This window comes from Geospiza fortis, unplaced genomic scaffold (assembly GCF_000277835.1).
Source record: "Geospiza fortis unplaced genomic scaffold, GeoFor_1.0 scaffold201, whole genome shotgun sequence".
Lineage (NCBI taxonomy): Eukaryota > Metazoa > Chordata > Aves > Passeriformes > Thraupidae > Geospiza > Geospiza fortis.
The window spans coordinates 480,287-498,878 of NW_005054440.1; the positions used below are offsets into that span (position 1 = coordinate 480,287).

The window sequence follows — 18,592 nt, forward strand, 5'->3', positions numbered from 1 at the left end:
GGAAAGACAGGGCAGACACAGTGATCATCGGAGGTGGTTGTGTTGGTGTGAGTCTAGCCTATCACTTGGCTAAAGCTGGCTTGAAGGATGTTGTTCTGCTAGAAAAATCTGAGCTCACTGCAGGATCTACCTGGCATGCAGTAAGAAATGTTTTGTTCATGTCTCAAATTAACAGTCGTTTGTGTAACAATGGTAGTGAAATTTTCATTACCTTTTTATTCCCTCTCTTTCTTTCATGCCATTGCTGACATTACGTAAAATCTTGGAGAAGCAAAGGTAACAAATGTACATTCTGAGTTTCTCAAGCCTGCATATTTGTCTGCATTCTAAAGACAGGAACTAAAAAGACATACATGTAATAATGTCAAGGTAGCAACACCTCCTTTAATAATGGTAATCACATGGTCATACTGGTTCACAATGTGCATTTACGCAATTACATATTTTCTGAATCTACATCTGGAGAGGTATTGTAACAAAATTAAATAAAGCTTGCCATAATAATAAAGTAATGGATGCTTTTCCCATTTATTTCCAGCTATTCTTAACTGAAATTGAGAGATTATCTCTGTGTGTAGCAACACAAAAGAGCAGAAACACAACAGATGATGTCTCGAGATCTACTCTGTTAATACAATATAACATTTATGCAATAATTTACATTTCAGAGGATAAATTAATTAATTATATTTTATTTGTATTCTCATACTTCTCCCAGAGGAGGAAGTCTGATGTCTTCAATGTTTCATTTTGTGTTTTGTGGGGTTTTTGGGATAACAATAGCAAAAAATGAAATGAAAAAACAAGAAATCATTGCCTGCAGTGTATAAGTAGTATACTTCATTTTACTTGCTTTTCAACAAAGCAAAAGAAACCATGCTGTGTGTAGTAAGAAGAAACAACGTTCAGTAATTGTACAATACAACAGTTTGGCAAACAGAGCAACACCATGTAAAGTGTCAGATCATGCATCTTGTGTATTGAATCATAACCAAAAAATAGAGGCACAGACTAAGTTTTATTTGCTCAATGCATGTACAAAACAATATGTTTGTAAAAAACAATAAAAATCCCCTAGTTCTATAAGGAACCAGACTCATGAATGGTGTTACTGAATGTTTCCTGTGTTCTTGTTGTTACACTCACTCAGCCTAACATACTGCTTATAGCAGTATTAAAGCAACCCTTCCTCCAGTACTTTTGCCCAGACTTCTTAGTGAGTGCAGCCCTGGAGCCCTGAGTGAGAGTCAGTTTCAAAGGTAAGGAGCTGGAGCTCAGCAGAGAAAATGCCTGCACTACCAAAATTGACAGAGATGCCTCATGACGCCTCTCAGAAGGAATTTGATGCAATTAACACAGCAAAACCCCTAGTTATGGGCCATGTTAAAATAGATAACTACATGGTATCTTCTCATTTTCTTCATTGTCTCTTTTCATTGAACTCAGTATTAGAGGACTTTGTGTGAAGATGAAAAAGTTGGTGACGTCTGTTTCAGATGAGTAGAAAGATCAAAACTATGACAGTGAGTTCCTTGTTATACCAGATACTGTGTCTTTATCAGTGTTTTCCTCACTAAACACAGAAGACGCTAAATACAGATGACAATTACACATACTGCTAAGATGTGAAATGGCGCATAGCACATTGCCTGCAGCCACAAATGTTGAAAGTCTGGTTCAGATGTTGCTGTACTATACCACATTTTACCTCTTTCACCATCCAGGAAGGTCCTGCCAGAGCTCAGAATCATGTTTCAGGTAGCTAATATTCCTGCTAGTGTTGCTGCCAAAACTTTCTTTCACTTCTCAGGTCTGAGATAACTTTTGACTGACTTTCATGTGTGCTATTAAGACAGCACAACAAATAAGCACGTTTTTATATTACCAGTTATGAAAAGATGTAACAGTGTGAGTTATTGCATGTTATATTATACTTTTTCTTGCAACATGCCATTGATTTTGCTGCTGACAGTAAAGCGCAGCGCAAGTCAAATAATAACTTGTTACAATTTGGTCACACTTGCAAGAGAGAGTTTAGTATATAACAGTGTTAATAACATTTTCCTTCAGAAAGCTAATTTAATAATGGCATTAGAATAAAATCTGAAACTGACTGAAATAGAACAAAACTGGTACATGAACTCTTCAGCATTTAAAAATTTCAACTATAAAAATGCTTTAAAATATTTTGTCAATTCTCATAGCAAAGTTGCCATTCTTTAAATTATTTTTCCAGATCATGTTTATGTACAATAACAAAATCTCTTAGAAAAATGGAGTAAAGCCTAGAGAAAGATCTCCTTCAACTACAAGAATGGTTCACACTGAAATTCAGGAAAACACATAGATGCATTGGGAAGGCAGCTGGGCCAGAGCAAATTCATGACTGAGTTCTAGAGAAAAATGCAGTATACTGGTGACAGAGCAGGAAAAAGCTGAAGATCAGGCAATTTAGAAAAGTTACCTGTGTATGTGGAGGGGGTGTTAGGAAAGCCAAGCCTCAACTAAATATAAGATTTGTAAGGAAAATGAGAGGCAACAAGAACTGCCTCTACTCCTGCATTAATAGCAAAAGGCTGAAAAGATGAAAATAAATGAATGAGGTGAGTAATTCAGTCACAATTTACACTCTTAAGGTCTCAGTGCCTTCTTGCTTCTATTTGCTCTGACAGGATTTATCAGGCCTCCGGTTTAAAGAGGGAGAGTAACTACAGGCAATGGATGAGGACCAAACCAGGGATTACTGGAGTAATTTGGCACATGCTCATGTGTTGGAGCAGACAGGCTGCATCCAATAATGCTGCTGATTCATGGCAAGGCCACAGATGTATCGCATTTGAAATACTATTGAAATTGGTGGAGGTGCCAGAGATTTGGCAAAGGTTATATATATGACTTTTAGAAAAGGTCAAAGGACTGAGCAGAGGAGCTAAAGGTCAGCTAACCCTAGTTCAGTTCTTCAGAAAATCATCGAGTGAGTCCCAGGTCCATAAAGGAGAAAAAAATGTGATTTGCAAGAGTCAAAATAAATTTGCGAAGAATAAATCATGTCAGATCAAATCTGATTGCTGACTATTATGGAATATTATGAATTCTTAGACACAGGGAGATCAGTGGATGAGATTTACCTAGATTTTAGCAAGACTTCAGACACCCTCTCCCACACTATCCATTTATTCAGCTGAAGATGTTACAGTCTGTATGGCTGGACAGCTAGAAAGTTAAAAGACTCTTTGGATGTCTGGGCTTAGAGGGTGATTAAGTCATATTCTACCCAAATCTTGTAAATAAGTGGAATGTCACAGGAATCTGCCCTGGGACCCATCCTGTTTAATGTCTTTATCACTAATTTGGAGTAGGTGATGAAGCACATGCTCATTCACTTTTGAAGTTTACACCAAACTGTGAGGAGAAGTCAATGCACTCAAGGACTGGGCAACCATGCTGAGGGACCCAGGCAGACTGCAAGGATGAAAGGACAGTTTTATGGAATTTATCAAGGCCAAATGTAAAGTTCCATATGAAGCTAGGAAAGTAGAGGAGCCGCTGTCTTAGAAGATTCTCAAAGAATCTGGAAAAAATCTTGAGAAATGTGGTCAGATCTTGTAGCTGATCCTGCTCTGAATATGAAAGTTAAGAGAAATCTCATAAGGACCCATTCAATCTTTTTGTTTCATTAAAATCATTTTATGATTTTATTATCTTAATTTTTATTTACTGAAATCGGGTTATAGCTGTCTGCCAGCCACACTCTTGAAATTGGAAACATTTATTATCTCAACCTAAAAGGTGTTAAGTGCATTTAAACTTCTTTTCTTCACTTGAAAGTGTAAGAGATTGAAGTATTTATTTAATCCCTGCAATTACATGCTCTTGAATAGATACGGGTTTGTAGCTAACTTGCAAGTGATTTGTGACTCATTTAGTTCAAAATGACTACACTAATAGTGATCACTAAAATGGAATTTCTTTACATCTGGATGATTTATTACTACATTTGGAAGAACAACAGAAGGCCAGAAAATGTTTACATAAATAAAAGAATACAGTAAAAACCAAAATGAGATAACAAAATTTGCAAGTAGAAGTAAATTAATTACTCTTAGATATTGTTCATGGCTAAGGAAATTTAAATATTTCAATGCCTATTTTATTTCTTCATTCTGTACACACTGAAAAAAGGCCTTTAGAACACATTTTTGATGAACAGACAAGTTTCAGCTAAAACTCAGCAGTGAAACAGTCCTGGGGCTTACTTTAATGTAATTTAAATAAATGTGTTCACAACATGAATGCACATATATCAAATGAGATAAAAATCACATTTAGTCAAATATCTAGTCTTCAGCTGTGTCCTGTGTGATGCTAATGGTTCAATATGATAATAAGAAATGGACAAGGAATATTTTTTCTAGACAATTAATTTAGCCCAAGGACTTCCTGAAATCAACATACCTGCTTTGTTCTTCCTGGGGCCCTTACTAGATGAATCTCCCTCCTGTAGTTTTCTGTGATCTCTTCTTAAACTCAGATTGTAATGAAAATTGCCAAAAATACTTTTAGTCAAATTTATTAATAGACTATAGATGGAACTGTAAAATATTATACTGACAAATTATTAATTTTACACTCTTTTCCACTGGATTATCTGGGCATTTCAATAATCTGGTGCGCTATGATATTGTATATAAATTGAGATATCAGATAGGAGAGAACAACTGCAACACTATCGTGGGTTTGCAGACTTGGTGAGAAAAGGCAGATGGGAAAACACCTGTGCAGAAAACAGAAATGGCTTAAGTAAGAAAATACTTTATTTTTATTTTTGTAGCAGTTGGCTCTATCCATGTGTTGTTTTTCTTTACAGTATCTTGGCAGTTCCTTTTTAAATTACATTGGAAGGAAGGCAAGAACACTGCATTTCTAATCTATTGTTCCTATTTCTTATTTGAGGCTGGTTTAACTACTTATTTTCATCCTGGAATAAATCTGAAGAAAATCCATGCTTACAGCATCAAACTCTATGAAAAGCTGGAAGAAGAGACAGGACAGGTAATCCCCTTAACCTTTGAAGTGTTAATTCAGGGCAATACCAAATGTAGGAATAGTCTTACAAAAAAGCATAGTTGATAATGGTGTGAAGTAGCAGTATATACCTTTTTACTGAAATACATTCTTCTTCATACCCAGTCACTACATTTTGTAGAAGTTTCCCAGATCCCTCTATAGTTTAGGAAAATGGTACTCATAAAACATCTGAAGACACAACAGAGAGTCTGCAACTTTAACTTGATAAAGGAGCTAAAATAGTATTAGGAATCTGGAATGAACAGACTGATTATGATACATTCCTGCCTTAAATATGTCTGCTTAAAAATTCATATGATATGATGCTGTCTCTACTTGAGAAGATTGCTGCAATTCTTCGTGTCCCTTTCAGTGTTTTTATGTAGTGACTTAAGGAATGGATATGTGGAGAAACACAGGAGTCATCTTTTTCATTTGGCATCTCCCAGCCTTATATATTTCATTTACTAAACTTGTGCTTGTTTTGGACAGCAGCAGAAATTTAATGAACCTCACTTTACTAGTCTACAAATTTCATATATTTTTCATATTTGTCATATATATATATGACAGATATTTTTCATATTTGTCATAAAATGCTTTTTTCTTCTTTCTGCTACTCAACTAGATAAGCTGGCACATCAGATTATCATAGTGAGTTCCAGTCAGCCTTATCATTGTCCTGTGAGATAACATAGAAAACGTGAAGAAAAGTAAGCATTCTGTGTCCAGCTCTGTAAGGATGTTTAATTTATTAAAAAGACAACACCAGTGAGTGGTTTTTCATTGTGTTTATAAAGGTGCTTAGTTAAATACATTCAATAGGAAGTCATGCAAATGACAGCTTTTAAAATAAAGTATATAATATATACTTATTTTTGAGAAGTATCTGATTCTACTTTTGAAAGTGTGTGAGTGCATATATCAAGTATGTATTAGTTGTTAGTAAAAATGGATATATCATGGCATTCAATAAATACTTCTTTCAACTGTTTTGAAGATAGTGTGCATTAAGTTAGGAAGCTAATTTGATAACTGCTTGAAAAATTATTTTTTCTAGAAGTCTATATCCAAGGCCTCTTCCTTCAAGGGCCCATAGCTTACTTGCATTTTTCTTAATGATGTTAGTGGAAAAATTCCTGTAGACTCCTCTTAGCACAGAAAAAATACATATATGGCAATCAGTAAAGGTTCTTTCAGTAATTTGCTGTTTCTCTTTGATTTAGCCTGTGGGGTTTCATCAGCCTGGCAGTATCAGAATTGCTTCAACCCCTACTAGGGTGGATGAATTCAAATACCAAATGACTCGTGCTGGTTGGCACCCAACAGAGCAATATTTAATCACGCCTGAAAAAGTGCAAGAGCTATTTCCCTTATTGAACATGGATAAGGTAAAGAAGCCAGTTTTATGATATGTAACTTCCATTGCACTGAAATATTGGTCTGTCAGAAATATGCATGTACAGTCTCCTTTCTTTTTACAAATTGTGCAACAGATTCTTGTTTTTCATTGGAAAAAGATGTATTATAGAGTAAAATCAGAACCTGTGAATTTTATGCATACTGTATGTTAGAGTACATACTATTAATTACCATGTCTATAATATTATAATATTAAAGAATTGCAACCTTTGATTGCATGGGAGATCGGAGGAATTTGACTGTCATAGGCCATTGTTAGGTTGGGTAAAGTTATTATATATTTTGAAAATTTCTTTGACTTCCTAAAGTTTACTGTATTCAAGTAAGAAAGTAGTTTTGTTTAAAAAAAGATCTAATTTTGATAAATTGTATTTTCTTTCATTTTGGGGGGTTTTACCTCCATTTAGGTTTTAGCTGGCCTGTATAACCCTGGAGACGGTCATATTGATCCTTATTCTCTAACTATGGCCTTGGCTGCAGGAGCCAGAAAATATGGTGCTCAATTAAATTATCCTGTGCAAGTGACTAATCTGAACTCCCGATCAGACGGGACATGGGAAGTTGAAACTCCACTTGGAATAATCCAAGCAAAGAGAATTGTGAATACTGCAGGTAAGATTTAATGTAAGCATTAGAGTGCTTTTCAGAGTTACGTACTAGCTAACACAAAGCACCTGTACTGAATTGTGTGGGTTACATATATAAGGAATATATATGTTTTTAAACATTCACTTGGTTTGTGGTTTGCACATATTTCTTCACAGTATGGTGAAATTTTAGCTCTTATATTAATTGCCCTTGAATAGGCATTAAAAATATTTGCCCTGATTTGTCACCAGCAGTTAGTTATCAGACTGCCCTGTTAGATTTTAGTAGCAAAAGAGACCTTTACTGGTCTACAATAAGTTGTGTAGGAGAGAGTCCAGGTCTAGAGTCACAGAATCATAGAATATCCTGAGTTGGAAAAGACCCACAAGGATCATGGACTCCAACTCGTGGCCCTGCGTAGCAACATCCCTAAGGGTCACGCCATTTTCCTGTGAGTATTGTCCGAACACTTCTTGAACTCTGTCGGGCTGGTGCTGTGACTACTTCCCTGGGGAGCCTGTTCCAGTGCCCAATAGGTGAACTGTCCATGTCTCTAAAACCTAATGAAACATACCTAGGAAGGCAGATGGAATGTACACATGAAATAGAAATAACTTCACTGTTTCTTTTAAGAGACTGAGAATTTGACCTTGCCTATTTCACTATGATCTTTCTCCAAGATTTAACTCTATCCACATACCCTTGAAATGGAAGATTTTTTTTGTTGTCTTTTGAGTCACATTTTAAACATGTGCTTGGCTTAACAGTGCATTTTTTGTATGTCATAAAAATTGCCTAACTCAGGGGAGCTTGTATTTACATATATTAATGTTATTCTTCATTGTGTTAAAGAGGCCAAACTGATGTTTCTGCTTCAAAGAACTTTTGGGCAAGTGTCCTTTGGAACTGTGTTTATTTTCCTAAGCAACTTAATAAGTCTAAAAACCTGTATTAAATCTAAATTTATTTGCTTATTATTACACTGCTTTATACAAGTGTAGAAAAATATATTATTGGCGAAAGGTCTTATGTGAAGCATGCTTTCTGCTTCCTAGTAGAAGATTTTCTGTTTTCTGTTGTTTCAAACATAGATTAAAGTTTTGCTGACTCTGCCTCAAACTGGATCATATCTGCATTTTTAGGGCATTAGTCCTGCATACCTCCCATTGCAGTAAATCATCAGGCTTCAGTTGGAAGCTGTGATATCCCAAGCTGACTTTCTTACTCAGATGGGACAAGTGAACTGAGAGCAAGAATACACTTTTATAATTCCTTTCTCTATATTTTCAGTAGAACAGAAGAAAAATAAAAGCACCTACTTCTAGTGCAAGACAGATAAAATGATGTTAAGTGAGACAGGGACTCTTGTTGGGGGGTAAAATACCATTGGTGACAATTGGAATTATGAAGGAATTGGACTGGAAGGGTAATAGGTTGGGAGAGAAAAATGCCTTGAAAGATTTCTGGAAGAGTTTAGGAGCGCTGGCAACAAGTGGAACAGTTAGATACAGGATTTACTGAATAAGGAAGCTCAAACTGGGATTGAATGGCAGCAGTAAGGATGACACCAGAGAGATAGTGGGAAGGTATCTGATTTGTTTCATTAAGGAAACTGAAGCTAGGAGCTTTTCAGATGAAATGGTTAGTGAGGATACTCAAGCAATGGTTATATGTGAAACTGAGTGGAAAACTGACCTGCTTAAGCATGAAAGACTGGTGAAATATGACATAGACATGGAAGGTAGATAGAAGTGGATTGGAAGGAAGAGAAGGCTGCTGGGACAGAACTTGACAAATAAGGGAGACTGTCTAGCACATGGTGACAAAATAGCTGAAGAAGGATGTAAGGACTGGAGTAAAAGTAGAATTTGAGATAGCATTAAAAAAAAGAGAGAGAAATTTAGAGAGAGTGGAATCAAACAGCTGGACTCTCAGGGGATGTGCTTTAAAGGTCTTTCTTTTAGATTCTGGGATATAGACAACCCTGTCTTATGTTAAATCATTCCAGGCTTTTGGTAAAGACCTATGGGAAAACCCATGGAAAAGTTCACTTTCTTATATATGTTTTCCATACATAGGTGATCACCTGCTATTGCTATATGCCTCACTAAAATAACAAGATTCTGAGGCTCTAAGCTTGCTCATGAGTGCCACATAATGAATTTTGGAGAGAAAGAGGACTAGAAGAGTTTAGGAAGCTTTTTAGAAGGCAATCAGCCACACGACCAGGGACACCAAATTTTTAAAATTTTATGTAAATCACAAAGTCAAGCACTTGAAAAATGAGAGGTGTCAGTATTTGATTGCCTTTGGACTGACAGTTCATATCTTTCAGGTATGAACTATGGAACAGCATTCTGTTACCAAATCACAAGCTCTCTTAGAAATAGGATCCTTATGTCATTTGTTACACAGTGTGGATATATTGGTCTGGAGCAGATCTAAGATTATGAAAGGCAAAGGCAGCTCTCTTGGCAATCAGACTTATTTAGGCCACAAATTTCCAGACACTCATTATCCCCACCTATGCGCTCTGCATCGTATGGATGAAGTATCACCAATGTAGTAATTTTCTTACATTTTTGTAGGATAGTTATCTTTCTTTGGCTAATATATCAAGTTGATATTAGGCAGGCTTTTCTGGTAAGTGCTTTTCAGAGCTTATTTGCAAATATTAGAATGCACTCTTGTGAGCTTTTCATAAGTCTTTTTTATTATTTAATAAGTTTTTAAATCAACAATGTGTTTACTTAATTCTCCTGTGTAGTTAACTGTTCAGCCAAAATGAATATTTGAAGCACATATTGCTTAACTTTCTGGCTAATGATGTAAAATCAATACTGTATAACACATATCTCTTATAAATGTTTTCTCAGATAACATTAATTCTTTTTCTCAGCCTTGCCTCATTCCACTACAGATCATGACTTGTATAATTTTAGGCTCATTTTGCAGAGAAAAATACATCAGCAGGCTCTTTACATTCCCTCTCCCCCTCCCCGCCTCACCCTGCAACTGACATCTGCTGCAGAACTGGAACAAACTAGTTCCAACCAATCTTTAGCTGTTCCTTATGTGAGATTTCCATTTTAGAGGAAAGCAGATGCCTAATAAATAATCCCTGACATGAAGCAACCATACTGAGCCTGCTGAAGTTATTTGCAGCCTATTTATAATGGAATGTTTGATTAAAGTCTCCAAAATTTGTGAATTTTGTCTGTATATACAGTGTGGGTGTGTGCATATAAGCATGTATTTTCAGACATGCATGTGCTATATATACAAGCATTTATATATAGTGGTAGAAGATTCTCTTTTTCAGAACCAAGAAATGGTCAGATGACATACTTCAGGAGATACGTTAAGTAATACTACCACTAAATATTTCAGCATCAGATGTTTGCAGTGTCTACAATTTAATCTTCACAAATGTCCTAGAGATATAATGTATGCCTTCATTTATTTCTACTATGTGTGATATGACTTGACATCTGCTTCCAATTAGAATTTTGTTTCAGAGAATGTATTCTTCTTTTTGCCATTTTTGTTTTTGTTCAAAAAGCTTAAACAAAGAAACCATAGTATTTTTCTTTTAGTAAATGTCGCCTTTTGATATTTTAAGCAATTAAAAAAGTACTTATCATGTGTGACTTTTTTAGAAGAACAGTGCTGTAAATTTTATTTTAAACAAACCTAAACTATTTGTCTCTTACTTAAAAACACTTTAAAATTAGCTCGGTGTGTAATGTTATTCTCAAAATCTAATTGCTAAGAAATTTCTTATTATTAGGAAAGAAACAAAGCTCTTTCAAAGACCTAATTTTCTTCTGTTTTAACTTTTTCTGTTCTCTGTGGATCACTAGCTTACCTTACCTCAACATAGTTTTATTTGTAGGTGACGCAGAAATGCCCAAATCAAAAGGAGCTCCCTAGAGATTGTTAGCTGCCACTTAAATCCACATTTGCATGTGTCCTGTGTAATGAAGGAAACCCTTGCGTATGTGCTGGAAATGCAGATTTATTCAATTTTTTTCATTGTCTTCTGTATAGGAGAACATAAGTAAGGTTTCATTAGCCTTAAAGGATGTTTTGGATCACTCACTCTATATGATTATGGAACAATCGTCCCTCAACCAAATTAACTGACATAACAAATGTTCTGGCAATGAGTCTCCTCCAAATGCTGAGATGCCATTTAGAAGCAAAAGCCTTACATATGACGACTGCAACAGGTGCTAGTTTCTAGCATTTACTGGGCAAGGGCTTTTAGCTGAACAGATCTCTTGAAGGTGATGCTGGATTTCCTCTGCTGCTTTTCCTTAGCTGGCTGTCAGTAACTGTTAAGTGAATAACCACAGAAAATGTTTTCCTTGGAAATTTCACATTTTTTTAAAACTGTGGGTGTTATGCCCTGTGGCTGGTTTGTAATATTAAATAAGAGACTGACAGTCATCCTGGCACGGGGGAATGGCACAAGACCAGCACGGCCCAATTCAACTTTCCTAATTGTCCTGGCTTCAAGCCATGCTGGAGGTGAGAGGATGCATTCCCATTAATGTCAGCAAACGGCATGAGCCGGCTGCTCCCCACAGGACAGGGAGCCAAGCAGGGAAATGAAGGTGGCCAAGCGAGCGAGGGCTCTGTCCAATAGGGCACAGGAGACTGAGCAGGGGAGGCCCAGGACCTGCAGCTGGGGTCAGCCCACGGTCCAGGCCTCCAGATGGACTTGTGGAGATGGGGCACAGTCAGATCCATAGTGATGATGCCAGGCTGAGGCCGAGCCAGGAATGTTACCACAGGTCAGGAACAGGCCTGGTGACGGTAATCGAGGTCAAATGAAGCCTGCCAATTGATAAGCAGGACTGTAGAGTTGAGACTGAGCTGAGGTCAAGCTGAGAAGTAGTCCACGGATCAGGGTCTGGATCAATATGTTCCATGGCCAGGCACAGGCATGGTTGTGACAGAGCTGTAAACAGGCACACAATCAAACCAGCTCAGACAGGTTCTGAAGGACCTGAGCTGACCTGGAATGGGACTCCTGTGCCCATGGGTATGGGTGGACGTCCCAGGTGAAGCTATTCAAGCTCATTTATGCCTTTTGGTGTCCTTGGGGCACTGGGAAATTTTGACCAGGTCTTGGAGAGTATGGAATTGAAGAGAGAGGTAGGAGAATTTGGTTAAGACAAGTAAACAGCAGAAAGGAAGAAAAGCTGCACATTAAGCTGTGCAGCATGAAGTGTATGTCCCAGGACAAGGGACAGCTGTGTTAGGTAGAAAATCTTGCTGGAGATATTTTATCTTAAGCAGTTTGGTTACACAGGAGCCAGGCTGACTTGCCTTCTTTTGCTTGGTGCCATATGGCACACAGCCTTATATTTGGAAGGCCCTGCCACCTCTTCATTGTCTTTCATTTTGTCTTCCTCCAACCCTCATTCCCAAGCTCCCCTGAAACTCTTATTTCATTGGATTTTCCCCTTTCATTCCCACTCTTGAGACCTCTGGTCCTTGATATAAAAGTCAGGAGACTAGGGCTGAGGGATATTCAAAGCAGCTTAGAGCAGCTGGCGTTCCAGTCAGTTGTACCTGTCTGGTTCCCAAGTCTGTTCTGTTCCAGCCTCACAGCAGATGTGAGAGCCATGATGCAGAGCCCAAACTAGTGTTTTGCAGTTAAGTGGTTTCCACTCCTTCATTCTGACACAGATACTTCACTAAGTGACTGTGCCTTACCAATTTAACCTTAACACAGGAGAATTAGGTCTTTTCTGACTTCTCTCTCATGGTATGCATGAAGGATCTTGAGCCAGCTTCAGAGGCTCATTTGGTTGATAGTAAGGGGCTTGGTTGACACTTCTAATGTGAGTTAATTTATTCTGGATTTTAAGTGTCTCTAACTTTGCTAGGAGTACACTGCAGACCTACTTTACTGAAATAAGCCATGGGGTTTCTGGAACCATTAACTAAATTCTCTTCTGAACTTTTAGAAGTCTAATTTATAATTTACTAGTTATATTTTGATATGTGCATACTATAATAATATATGATAGTATAATTAGGAAAAAAGGACATGGAATTATGGAAGGAAAAATATACTAGTAATATGAAAAATAAAGTGAAAATTAGAAGTATGGGGGAAAAGTCACACATAAAAGCGCAGTGTGTACTGCAAATATTTTACTGTCATTTTCCATTCACTGAAATGAATGTTTGAATATTTCTATTTTGGTTTTGTTTTTTTTCTTCTCTAGGCTTCTGGGCCCGTGACATAGGCAAGATGATTGGCCTGCAGCACCCTCTAATACCTGTTCATCATCAGTATGTTGTAACATCAACCATCCCTGAAGTGAAAGCCCTAAAAACAGAATTGCCTGTGATCCGTGACTTAGAAGGATCATACTATCTAAGGCAAGAAAGGGATGGTCTTTTGTTTGGTCCATACGAAAGTGAGGAGAAAATGAAGCTCCAGGAGTCATGGGTAACAAATGGAGTCCCACCAGGTGACTAAAACCAGTAAATCTTTAAACATAATAAGCACTAGCACACATTTTAATGTGCATAAATCCCAGGCTGTCATGCTGCTTTATGTGACAGAGAATACAAAATATTTGCAATGCATTATTGTAATGCAAAATTTTTTTCAGGGAATAGTTATAACTCTAGTGATAAAAGATAGCAGAAATACAAATGTAATGTAAGAAAAGCCTGCTACAATGTAGTCTTACCCTACTTCCTGAAAAGGTTCTTGTGTGTTTAAATTAGAGGCAGTCACCAAATCTGCGCTATATAGCCTTTTTTGCCTGAATAGAAATTTTTCTTACCATTTTCTCCAGCATGCTGACAGGGGCCCTGGATATTTATTGATACCCCGGAGATAATGTGATTGTCAAATAGGAACAGCAAAGGAATGTCTTAGACAAAATGCTGTGCTTGGATATAAGTGCAAGAGAGCTGTAGATATGTATAGAATACAAAAATGTCCTATGTCATACAGCTGCTTACTAAAAACCATTATAAATTGTTGTGTTGTATCTAGGCTCCAGCTTTCCATTCACTTCCAGACAAAAAGTTATACAAAATCATTAGTATTGCTGTTTTAAAAAACACAGTATTTCCTAAGGAGGGGCAGTTAAGATGGTTCAGTTTTGGATAGCCCTGTCACGGCTTCTGGATCTTACTGTCTCCAGTAGCATCAAGTGCCTCTACATAATGATGTTCAGCCGTGCTTAGAGTCCAGGCTGAGGGGTGAAATGTACCCAGAAATTTGTATGATTTCATGGAAAACATAAGCAGATACAGGAAGTACCTTTTTTCACCTCTTCAAATTATTGGCATATTGAGAAAAATAAGTCAGTCTTATTAATGTAGAAGAAAGTTTCTGTGTGTCTTCAGTTCCTTTCTACTTCATTGTTGAATTTGCATGACCTTAGGGTTAAACAAATATGTATAAAGGATAGTATAATTGCTGTGACAAATAAACTTGGTCCTGCAGGTAACTAGGTTTTTATGCATGCCATTTTTCCTATGTAGGATGGCAAAGGCTTGAACATATGTACTGATTATTATCATAACTTTTATCAAAACTTTTATATATAGATAGCTGTATTGATATAGATAGCTCTATTGTATAGATACCTATATTTATATATAGATAGTATAGCTGTATTGAAAATGTATGTGCTCTCTCTTAAATAAGTATATATAATAAGAGTCAATTACTTGTGCAGGATTTGGAAAAGAACTTTTTGAGTCTGATTTAGACAGAATAATGGAGCATATTGAGGCTGCCATGGAAATGGTCCCTGTTTTGAGAAAAGCGGACATCGTAAACACAATTTCAGGTCCTATCACCTATTCTCCAGATATTCTTCCTATGGTGGGACCACATCAGGGTGTCAGAAATTATTGGGTAGCTATTGGTTTCGGGTGAGTAAGTTCTTTGTGACAATTTTTGTCTATGATATTGTTAAAATGGTAGTCAGCTCAAGCTTTGTGCATTTTTATGGACTTGGTAGTTGTTTTGCACATATTTTGTTTTAAAATGTAATTGTAAATAATCTTAATAACCACAACCTCTATAATGTAAGATCATCCTTTTCTCTTATTTCTTTACTCTCAGTAATTTTTTGTTTCCTCCTTTTATTCTGGATGCCAATACCTGTGACACTTTATGAAGCAACAAAAAATAGTAGTACTTCATACTATTTGTTAGCAATTTAAAGTCACAAAAATACTGGGTTTAAAAGTATACTTTCCAGTTAATTTTATTTCTTGCTTTGAATTGCACTGTATTTTTCAGTTGTTGGTTGTATGTAGATCTGGTTTCACTGAAGTTGGACAAAAATGAATGTGCACTATACAGCTCTGTGTGAAGAGCTGAAGGCCTATTAAATAGAAGACATTCCAGTACAGTGTGTGACTGACTGCTCTAGGGATACAAATCCAGTGTTTCTGACTGATGAAAGTGGAGCTGAAAAATTACATTGCTGGATATTGGAGGAAATCAATTAAAGAGGGCAGTGCAACAATAGAAATATATGGTTTACTGGTGTTATTCTCCCACCCGTTATGGTGTTTTTCTTGAATGTGATTTACATCTTATTTATTATGGCTGCCCTTGAGCAAGTGTTAAAACACCACATCTCTTTAGTTGTCTTAGTTTGACCATTGATTCAATAGAATAGAATGAACCAAATACAGTTCCAAGCAGATCTTATTGAACACATTCTGTTTACATTGTTTTTCCAATTGCCTAATTTGCTGTTCAAAATCCAGCTCAGCTTTTTCCAGGTTTCTTTCATTCCAAACCAAACAAACCCTCTGATCATAAGATAAGGCAGTATCACTAACGTGCTTTCTGAGGCTCTCAAAAGAGCTTGGTAATTTTGCAATGATTAATTGTGAAAGGTATTCACCTTTGCTGCTTGGATTTAAAAAAAAATAATGTTATCTTTCAGTAACATTTGCAGAACTTATAGTTACAAAAGCGGTTTGCCTAGACCTTGTTCACCAAAACGACTGTTTAAGTTCACTACTCTGTGGCCAGACTTTGGAACATGCTTTCTTTGTTGTTGTCAATGGGAGCAGAATCAAATTCCATATGTAAAAAATTGAAGACTAGTGTTACATGCTTAATTTTGTTTAAACAATTTGTTTCAGGAGTTTGATTGATCTCAAAATGTTTAGACATGGGTTACAGTTATGTGGCTGTCAGATTACTTTGTCTGCTTTTCAGGGACTTTTGACTCTGTTCTATGCTTCTGGGTCACTGCAGTGGTTCTACCAGTGTTGTAATTTTTTGTGTGCATTAGCAAATCCTTATCTTGTAGTCAACTAGCAGGGACATTGTGACAGAGGACTTGGTGCTTTTAGATTAGAGGATTTTTATTATCTAAAATTAGCAGCTTCCTAGGCATTTTAACATGCAAAGAAGTTAAGTATAGTTAGCAGAGCTTGTAGCACTATTTATTATTAAGGTTGCTCAATGCTTCCCATTTTTAGTTACTTAAAGTTGTGAAAATATTAACAAGAGTAGTTTAAGGATTTTATTCAGAAAAATTTAATTCAAAGCAGTGAAACCATTCCATAACCTGGGACGAAAACACTAGAAAAGGTACCACAGTGTGCAGAGACTCAGATTTCCTAGGAATAGGAATGGAGTGACTTGAAAGTGGGTGAGACACAGCACCTCATAAGTAAGACGCAAGAATGTGACAGGTACAATGGGGAGTTAATCTGTCAGGGATTGGAAGGAGGTGAAAAACTGGAGAAAAATAGTTCATGTTCATGAAGGAAATTTTGTCTGAATCATAAGGCTGAGATTCCTACACTGTACCACTCTTCATAGCTACTTGTAAAAATCCTACCCCTGAAATATATATTTCATTCTTGTGCAGCAGAATTCTGTGGTTGCATTTGCACAATCAGCTCCCTCTTATCTAAGATGAAGAGGGATTTGGGCACCCTGTGTAATGTAAAATCTCTGATAATGTAGGCCCAGCTAAGAGGACCAAAATCAATGAGTTGCACAGTCAGTGCTGCAAAACTGCAAAATGCAGTCCAGTTGCAGTGCTGTACCTGTAGTAGTAGGGCAGCCTCCTCTGCACTGCTTTGTTCCTGGGCTTGCCCTGCCATCAGCTCAGCAGTCTTCAGCTGAAGCTAAAGGTCTTCATTGTGTTTGGTCTGTCACCACTCACAATCTCTTTTCTCCTCTCCTTTGCTTTTGACTGCAGTGAATGGCACAGGAAGACTTAAACTGCCTAAGATTTCATCTGGAGCTGTACTTGAAGACATCATAAGCTTTCATGGCACCAAAGCTTGTACCCATGAATAACTAAGAGTTGCTTAATTGAGTTAGCATCAGCAACAGCTAACTCTTCTGTAGTGGCAGTTTATAAGCACTCATCCTTCCTGCATCCACTGCAGTGATAGAAGTTTCTGCTGAGTCTGAAGATTTGTGCTGAACTGCACTGTACTGACTGTAGTTGGCAAAATTATTTAGTGTACTCAGTTTTTTTATGTTTCTATTTTATTTAGATAAATAAGTAAATAATGGATAAGATACTATATCAAATTCATATCATTGCTATTATGGATTCATTCTTCTTGTGCATATGCATTAGAATGAAATGATTACTTCTTTCTTTTCTTCTTGGTGAAGCCCTTGCCTATTTTAATTGAAGACATAGAATTCAGATTGCAAAGTTAATGACGAGCAATTTAAGTTGGTTTTAGCTTCATTATTTTGTATGAGTGTCTGTGGTTTGCTGCATGTTAATCTAAACTTAATTTGGGACAGACTTACTGTTTATTCAAGGATTTTTCTTTTGTGCTTATGGGAGCATTTTGCAAACAACTAAGAATTAATTTAGGCATGTTCTAGATGGAAGGTTATTTTGGCAATTTCTTTGAAGACATGGTGGTATTAAAAGGTATTAAAAAAATTTAAATCATTTGGCATTAATGATTATTTGTCATTAAACTGCAGCTGCTGTACATTACCAATGACATTCTACAGTGGGGCTGTAGAAATATCCATTAATATGGAATTTAATTTCTGAAAAGAGAACAAAACAGAACAAATTAAAAAAAAAGAGGGAAAAATTCAAAATACTTTGGGGGTTGTGTTAGTAGTATATGTTAGTACTGATTTTAAAAAGCAAAATGTGAAATACCTGGCGCTGCAGGACATTTTTTCCTGTTTTTAAGGTATGGCATTATACATGCTGGTGGCATGGGAAAGTACCTCAGTGACTGGATCCTTGAGGGGGAACCTCCATTTGACCTGATAGAAGTAGATCCAAACCGCTATGGAAAGTGGACCACCACGGAATACACAGCAGCCAAAGCAAGAGAATCTTATGGCTTTAATAACATTGGTAAGAAGATATTTTTTAAATACATTTATATCCTAAAGATGGATTCCACCAAAGCCTGTATCTAGATATCTCTGCTTATAGATGTGTTTTCTATCTTGCATCATGATCTTAGCATGCCATAGTTTTTGGTGATTTTGGTTTGG

The 18,592-nt window shown here is 36.7% G+C and overlaps 1 protein-coding gene across 1 annotated transcript in view; it reads left to right on the forward strand.

Moving 5' to 3' along the window:
* DMGDH (dimethylglycine dehydrogenase) overlaps positions 1-18,592 on the forward strand; it is a 41,102-nt gene that overhangs the window by 3,637 nt on the left and 18,873 nt on the right. Inside the window, exons 2-8 of the mRNA XM_031062188.1 lie at positions 7-140; positions 4,954-5,052; positions 6,294-6,458; positions 6,897-7,101; positions 13,323-13,571; positions 14,799-14,997; positions 18,280-18,449. Coding sequence (XP_030918048.1) covers positions 7-140; positions 4,954-5,052; positions 6,294-6,458; positions 6,897-7,101; positions 13,323-13,571; positions 14,799-14,997; positions 18,280-18,449 — 1,221 coding nt within the window. The remainder of the gene's footprint in view (positions 1-6; positions 141-4,953; positions 5,053-6,293; positions 6,459-6,896; positions 7,102-13,322; positions 13,572-14,798; positions 14,998-18,279; positions 18,450-18,592) is intronic.